This window comes from Pelmatolapia mariae, linkage group LG16_19 (assembly GCF_036321145.2).
Source record: "Pelmatolapia mariae isolate MD_Pm_ZW linkage group LG16_19, Pm_UMD_F_2, whole genome shotgun sequence".
In the NCBI taxonomy this organism is placed as follows: domain Eukaryota; kingdom Metazoa; phylum Chordata; class Actinopteri; order Cichliformes; family Cichlidae; genus Pelmatolapia; species Pelmatolapia mariae.
In genome coordinates this window covers 3,547,131-3,555,527 of record NC_086241.1, presented here as the reverse complement: position 1 = coordinate 3,555,527, position 8,397 = coordinate 3,547,131, and the positions used below count along the sequence as shown (strand labels likewise).

Below are 8,397 nucleotides of genomic sequence, written 5' to 3'. Positions count from 1 at the left end.
CATTAACCCCAGTCCTCAAATGCCTAAGGGTGAAAAAAATAATTGTTCCCATCCCCCCCTTCCCTCAAAAATCAAACAATCAATCACAAGAAATCTAGAAAATAGAGACAAAGATTCAAAGCTGCCTGTGGAGGAAGATGCTGGCATTCATTCAACATCATTCGCCGACGGACGCACGGGGCTCCCCATCCTACGTTTTCCGCTCTGCAGGCCTCTAAGTTCAGTTTCCATGCAAAGCCATGGCTTGGATCAAGAAAAAAATACAACGTGCAGCACCTCCCAAAGCTTCTCCCAAGACCCAGGCGAGGGGTGGGGGTGGGGGGGGGGGGGGGGGGGGCAGTCAACGTGACCCTCACCCCTCCCTCGCATCTGTTCAAGTATGAAATGAGAGTGACATAAAATAACTTAAAAATCATACGCACAGATGAATGAACACGACATAAAAACAAAGGAAAGAGCGCTACGACGCTGTCACACCTGCCTTATAAACTCTTTCCAGTCAGTGACTCAAACAGGGCGACAACATTTTGTAACATTTGTATCTTTAATCCAGAGGATAAGAACACGTAGTCTCAGCTAAGGAACGGACCAAATAACACACATTAAACGTTACAACTCTTATGTTTTTCTCAGTACTAGATTTACATCTTGAAGATTTATGCATAATTAAATTAAAATTTGTCAGTGTCATTAATTTTAGCAAAGATATATATTGTTTTAGGTCCATATACATTGGTTTTAGTCAACAAAGATCCCGTTTCTAGGCTACATTCCGACCTAAATTAGCTACACTCATTGATCAACAAGACAGAACGGTATAATTTCAGCTTCCACATCTACGCCATAAGAACATGATTTCTCTGGGAAACAAATGGGTGCGTGTTAAACGAAAAAACAAAACATGGATTCCAGTTTTACACAGAAAATAATTCAATGGAACGGAGCGTCCAGTAAAATCAAAGTAAAAAGTTAAATCAAAGACACGAGGCTGATGTCCTCTGAGGAATGAGAATGATGAGTTACGGATGGTTTGTGAAACTGCGCACGTTCATTTCCACAAATACAAAGTGCACGTGCGTGCTGACACATGGGACAGAAGTAAGTGTCTGCTTGTTAATACGGGGGCTCTCTCAGGCCTGGGTCAGGGAAAGAGGAGGGGGTGGTTAAGGAATCCCTCGACTCCCTCAGGAGCTGAGGGTGAACTGGTCTTGCTCGATGGGCTTTTTGACCCAAGCCCCCAAGCCGGCCTTGTGGAAGGCCTTGATGAGCGCCTGCTTGGCAGAGTGGTACTCTGTGGCCGCCTGCTTTGCTTCGTGGTAGGAGCTCGGCTTCGACACCTTGATCCGCAAGATGGACGACAGCTGAGGACGCAGAGAAAGGAAAGTAAGCAACAGAATAACAGAAACCATCCAAAAACAATGAAGCATTAATCTAAAATTTCAGCTCCTACCACACAAAGAAAAAGAAAGTTGTTTGCACTCCTCGGAAGTCAGGCTCTGACTACTAACGTGTCTAAACGTTAAATTATATTATTGGGAAAGTGGACGAAGTCAGTTGGTGCATGATAGCAGGGAGATATTCTCACACACACGCCTCAGCACAGTGCAACACACTCCACATACACAGTCATGCCAGAAAACTATGTTAATGTTAGAAAAAACTGCTCCTTGACCCGATCCTTTGGACTTGCTGTAGCCACAGACCCAGCTTTCATTCTCAACATTTAAGTTGAGTCTGTTTGACACCAAAGTTGACCTTTGCTCTCTGTGCGAGGCCAATAGTGACATCACTCACGTGCAAACAATCAGAACAGGGCTTCCAAGGAATGATCTCAAAGCAGTAGCGTAGCTACGATTCCTGAGATACCACACTGAAGTACGTGTCGTTCAGACGTGTACAGCTCGTGATGCTGACTGCAGCTGACCTCAGTCTGTTTACGACTCACTGTCAGAATCACTTATGTAAGAAACTATAGTTATGTCACGTCTATGCCAGTATTACAGTGAGGTGCGTGTGAATGTGCGCTCCGGCCTCGCCGTACCTTGGAGTGAAGGCGCACCCAGCGGCTGTAGAGTGCGTGTTTGCAGAGCCGTGAGGCGCGGCCCATGTCGTCCTTGCCCGTGGTTGCGTTGATCACCTCCAGGCCCTGGTCACCCACCGTCCAGTTCACACTGAAGTTTGGTGCCTTGCCTGGCTGCCTGGCTTCAGCATTACTTATACCTGCCATTAAAAACACCCAGAGTCAAAGACCAAGCGAGGCTGCAGGTTAAAACAGAGACATTTTTATTTATAGGACCTCCGCAGAATGTAAAAATCTTTTTTTAGCATTACGTAAATGCCAGAAATGAAATAATTGCACGGCACCGCTCCAGCTATTTCCCACAGCACCCAGACTTTCTATTACCTCATGTGTGGATGTATTAAACAATGAAGGAAGTACCCAAACATGGCAGTCCATCCTTCCAAAGGACAGCTGTTCCCACAGCTACAATATCTCTAAACAGGACAGTTTTTCTTCTTCCCATTTCATTTTGTCTAACTCAGTAGAGACAAACAGTAGAATCCACCTGGGGGGACTGTGAGGACAGAGCTCGCTCTCTTCTAACACACTTCAGTCAGGGCTTTGGCCTCCACTGTATCTCAAGCATAAATGGGAGATATATGGATGCCATAAATCCCTGTGTCTTCCTCTGTGTGTGTGTGTGTGTGTGTGTGTGCATTAAGCTCCTTGGTTCCATTTGGCAGCACTTGTGGCAGAAGATGATTTAAAGGGGATGAAATCCTCAGCGCTCTAACGCCACAGCACTTTCACCGCTAAAAACTCTCTAAAGCGGAAAAGGTTAATAACCTTCCACCATTATCTCCTTTACTTGCCATTTAGAGAGAAGGAGCAGGGTGAGCTAAACGTACATCCCGGCTGTGTGATATGAAGCCCCATGTCATCCCCCAGGATCTAAAGGAAATCTCCACAGTGCCACTCATTCCACTTGTTTGATATGGACTGCCCTATATTCATGGCAGCACAATGACCAGTGTAAGCAGTGCTGTAGCAGTGTGGTATTTTCTTGACCTTGAACTTTGCTTTACGTGTTTGTATCAGCGCACAGCTGGGCAAGAGAGGCACGGCCAGCTGTATGTGTTGGTGGAAAACAGAGCAGCAGTACAACAAAGCTGAAAATGTCAAAATTTTAATTAAACACTCCCTCGTGTTTAATGGAGCTCAAGTAGGAAAGTCAGAAAATGACTCTCAGTTTCTTTAGAAATGAATGAATGGATTTTTATTCAGTTTGAAAAATTCAGACTCAGAATATAACACCATTAGGCGGAGGCGGCTGCTGCAGAATAATCACCCACACCTCTAAACATATCAAACTCTTTAGCTCTGCTGCTCTTTTTTAAATGAGATGTTATATTACTCTAGCTCATGAAATTACAGCATCACTACCTCCTTTCCCACATGAGAGCTAATTTTATTGGTTTGCATGTGTATTTTTTATTTATTTATTGTTTTGTGGTGTTGCTCCTTCACTTCTGCTTCTCTGTACAATCTAACTCATCATGACAATCCAATTTCCACAGCAAAGTGTCTTTATCCATTTTATGAGGGACTGATTTCGTTTGGTTATCATCCACGAGCTGTTTCAGAGCACTGACGAATGACGCTGACAGCATATTTTTAAATATCTGTTTGTTTTGGACTTTGTGATGATGCTACATGTACATGAAGAAGAACAGCAGATGTGCTTTTGAGACACCTTCAAGTTAAATGTTCAGGAAACAAAATATATGGTCTTCTGCAAAGTTCGCCCAATGGGGTTTGATGATTATTACATTGTTACATCTGATGGCAAAACCAGTGAAAGGGTACATGGCTCAAGTATTTGGATGGATGGATAGATGACAAGATCTGTACAGATCTGTAATGGTGAAGAGAGATCTGAGCGTGAAAGTGAGGCTGACAATTTACCGGTCGATCTACGTTCTAACCCTCACCTGTGGTCACGAGCTCTGGGTACTGGCAGAAAAAATGAGGTCGCAGATAGCAGCAGTGGAAATGGAATGGAAATGGAAATTTCCTTCATTTGGTAGCTGGGCTTTCTCTTAGTGACAGGACTCTGGAGAGATTATATCTCTCGGTTGACTTGGGAACGACTTGGTGTGCCCCACCCCTCAGATGAGGTGGATGTGATGACTGTCTGGGCCTCTCTGCTTAGACTGCTGCCTCCGGACCTGAATTGTCCAAAATAACCGGATTTAAGGATTTCCGGATAGAAGGATGGACAAGTTTCTCTTTAATATATACGTTGCTAATCTCATTAGTAATCACAAAGTGATGCTTGGTTTTTACTTTAGAAATAAATCTTACTTTACTAACTTGTGTTTTTTTCCTGTAATTGATTGTAATGATATGTTATATGTGCATGCTTCCTCCTTCATCCCTACATTTTATTACAAATGCAAAGTCTCTGACTCACCACGACGTTCTTTATGGTTTGTGGTTTGGCCGTCTGGTATATTTTAGCATATTTTTCTCTATAAAGCCACTCTAGAACTTCCAGTCTACAGCAGGACCTTTCTCCCAGCTACACTCTTCTTAATGGTTGCTTCTGGATGTACCTATAGTTCTGACAGATCTGGGGAAAGCAACATTTTCTTCTAATGTGTCTTATAATAATTTACAGTATGACATAAACTAAACATGCCCTTATCGATCGGTGATTATCAAAAGGAATGCAGCGAGGAGACTCGTGGATGTTTCTTTTACGTTAGGGGTATTTGGATATTGTGTATTTGTTGTGTATTTGTAGCACTTTTCTATTCTTGTATGGCCAGGTCTCTCTTGTAAAAGAGATTTTGATCTTAGCGGGACTTCCTGATAAAATAAAGGTGACAATAAAATGTGATGAAAGACCCCTGAGTGCCACTGTACAAACTTTGCCTATTATTGTTTATTATTAATTGCTCATTAAACCCATTTGGCAACTGTCAAAATCTGTGATAGCTATAACTCTATAACCATAACTGGACTTTAGGCTTTTTTTCTGAAACACAAAAAAATTGCAAGAAAAGGAGTGATGAATGGATTAAACTTTTGAAATCTAGTAAAAGATTCATTTTTTCAAACCAATAAATCTCTCTGTATAAATAAACATCGTCTGTAAGCTGGTGCTGGACACTGGGCATGCTCTCATAGCAGCTCCACATTTGCCAAATTATATGAGTTACGTAACAATGTTAGCGGCGACTGTGGTTCACTGTCTGAAATAAAAACTTGTTTGTGTGTCTTTTGTCTACTTTAGTCTGAAATTAAAGACCCAGTGTTTCAAAAAGAGCCCACTGCTGTCACTGGAAACTGCATTTATGTGGAAGAAGGAGCTTCTACGACAGCTGCTACGGCCAAAGGCTTTGTGCAGATGAGTTATTGAAATCGTACTTTAGAATCAGTTTTAGTAACAAGGAAATAATTTCTCTCTTAGCACATAAACAGAGCGCGATAATGAGTTCAAGGACGTTGAAAAGATGGTGCAGAAAGCTGAATCAGAAGGAAAAATTACACAAACTTGTAGGAGTTGGCCAAACTTCTGCAAAATGAAACAGCTGGGAATGAACAAACGCAGGGATACCGACAGGTATGCTCTCATGCAATAAAGAGGATGTATGTTATATCAGAAAAACACAAAAACTCCCCTACACAAGGCATTTTGTAGAGAGTACAGCAGCAGCAGGAACTCTCCGCATTTCCACCTTTTTTTTCAAAATTAACAATACATTTTTTTTTTTCTTAATGTGGCCCTAATACTCATTTATAAGCTTCAAAGCAACTTTAAATAAGCAGGGCTGGAGCCAAACATTTACATAATAATTTATGACTTCTTGCAAATGTCTTTATATACAATTTTTTAAATGAAAAACAATATTAAGTGGAAAAAGTGGAGCATAAATGCAAATGGAAAGCAGACTCATCTTTCCTCAAACACAGCATTGTCTTACAAAAAACAACCAAAAGACAAAGACTGCATGCTCTGCATCTAAAAATAGAAAGTTGAAGAGAGAGAGAGAGAGAGAGAGAAGAAAACACTCCAGGAGTCCTGGTCTATATGGCCTTTTTAAAAGGTCAAGCCAATGCTGAAAATTTACACAAAATGATAAAGCTATTCAAATTCCACAGGAACTAGGTAAATGTCAGCTCAGATCCAACAAAAGGAGAAAAGCAATAACTGTCTTCCTGTTCCTGTGGGACTGACTGACCAGCGGGGTGAATAATGTGTTTACTGCTTAGGATTAAAATCTTCCTCTTTGATATTTAGACAGCTGCAGGTCGATTGGTAAAGATTAACACAGTGATCCTCTCAACCCGTGAAATCGTGAACGTGATGACTGATCTATAACAGCAGAGATCTGCAGAAGGAAACTTGATGATGCACTTTTCTTACTTTCCCACCTCATCTACATCAAAGAAGGCGAGGGCTCTTACCGCTGAGAAGAGGCCTGTTGAGGGTGAACTGCTGGGGCAGGTCTTCGATATCTGCGATGCGCTGGTACATGGCCCTGGAGAGGTGGTCAGCATGGTAAAGGCTGCCCAGGATGATGCTGGAGAAGTAGATTGGCTCTGTGAAGTAGCTCATCAAGGAGCCCTGGATGCCCACCACGTTCCACCTGCAGAGAGAAAAGCACACGAGGTTCACAACAACTTCAACGTATCATTGAGGCAGTTTTAGGATTTCAGTGTGCAGGTAGCACATCCTCAATCGCTGTAATGTTCACAGGCTGACTGGAATACACACAAAAACAGAGTTAATACTGCATATTAGTACATAAACACTGAGTCCTATCTGACGTCCTACAGCTATCTACAGTGTGAGGCATCCAATTCCATTTTTCCCAAACTTCTGTTTATTTCCATGCTGTGCCATTAGCCATCTTTCCCCAGTCACTCTCCTATTTACATGCTCTGTGAAGCAGTGCCTGCCCTCCTCACAGAAAGACAAATACATAAGGAGACAGAGAGCCAGAGAGAGAGAGAGTTAGAGAAACTTCTCTAACTCTCTCTCTCTCTCTCTCTGGGTAGATGGAGAAGGAGTCAGTAAGGGTGTGAGGGCAAAGAAAAAGCGAGAGCGAGGAAAATGAAGAAAAATAACAGATGTGGGAAATGTTAGAGAAAGGTGGTGCTGAAGGCTGCTAGCATCTTATACAGTGCATTTTATATACTGTCAAAAAATCCCATCGAAAGCTCAAAACCCAGTGATGACCTGCTTTCCAGACCGTGCACGTGGCATTCAGCTCCAAACCCACCGAATTCAAAGACATACATCTGTAACATTTGAAATGTTTAATCAAAGAAAAAGGCTCTTTTCACTGACAGGTTACTTCTGCTTTCACTCACTGCTTTGGTAGGTTTGATGAGGTCTAATGCTCCAAAACTGTTTGGTAATGTTGAAGCAGCTAAGCAACTGGTTTGTCTTTTTGGCCTCAAAATATTCCTGTTAAGGTTTAATCACTAAAACTATTTAGATGAATGAAAAGCTCATTTTTAAGACAGAGAAATTATGCCAGAAAATTTAAATCCAGTACTAAATAACACTGGTGTCCATGTTTCAGTCACACCAGAGGAAAATCAGGGAGGCAACCTCGTTACTAGGAATATTTGGTGATTGCCCGGTCACTGTATTTAATTAGTTTATGAACAGTAACTGATAGCAAATAGTTGCATGCAACACCCTCAACCTCTGGACTCGACTGCACAGTGCAACCTGGTGGGAGGCAACCTATCTCCAAACAGACAGATTGGTGATGGTTTGTATAAAACTGCAAACCATAATCTATAATCCAGTTTTTAAACAGAGACAGATTACTAATGCACTGAACCGGTCTGCAGTGACAGGCACAACTTGTGCGCAACATGTCAGATCTATGAGATTCTGAACGAAAGCTTTTAAGGTGAATTTCTGTGTTTGTACACGACAGCAGCTTTGCAAGAAACGGCAACAGAGTTGAAATTTACACGTATTTATCACAGTTAATCTCTGTAACTGCCACCTTGACCCAATTCAGTCTCAAACTTATATCACACTGACTGTCTTATCGCCATTTTATTGCCGTCCTGATGCATCAAAGTCACTCTGCAGATGGCTGAGAGTGGTTGCAGACCTAGTCTCAGTCTTCGAAGCAAACATTTCAAAGGCAATGAGACTGAACGTTCATTGCACACAGTCACAATAATTTTGTCAACAGAATTTTGTTTGTGTTGTGCTCTCCAGCAGCATCAAAAACACCATTAATGTATCTTCTAGAGTCCAGTCGAGTTCACTAACAGGATGTTTGTGAGATGAGGCGTAGCATTAATTACTTCCAATAATATGATAATAAGGGTGGGACCAATACACTGTCTATATTTAT

At 41.9% G+C, this 8,397-nt stretch overlaps 1 protein-coding gene across 2 annotated transcripts in view; it reads right to left on the bottom strand.

Moving 5' to 3' along the window:
* Positions 1-326: 326 nt before the first annotated feature.
* Positions 327-8,397, bottom strand: part of adarb1b (adenosine deaminase RNA specific B1b) — a 117,337-nt gene continuing 109,266 nt past the window's right edge. For both annotated transcript variants that reach the window (XM_063497074.1, XM_063497073.1), the window contains 3 exons: positions 6,476-6,657; positions 2,042-2,220; positions 327-1,361 (listed from right to left, as the gene is read on the bottom strand). In XM_063497074.1, coding sequence (XP_063353144.1) covers positions 1,185-1,361; positions 2,042-2,220; positions 6,476-6,657 — 538 coding nt within the window. In that variant the 3' untranslated portion in view covers positions 327-1,184. The remainder of the gene's footprint in view (positions 1,362-2,041; positions 2,221-6,475; positions 6,658-8,397) is intronic.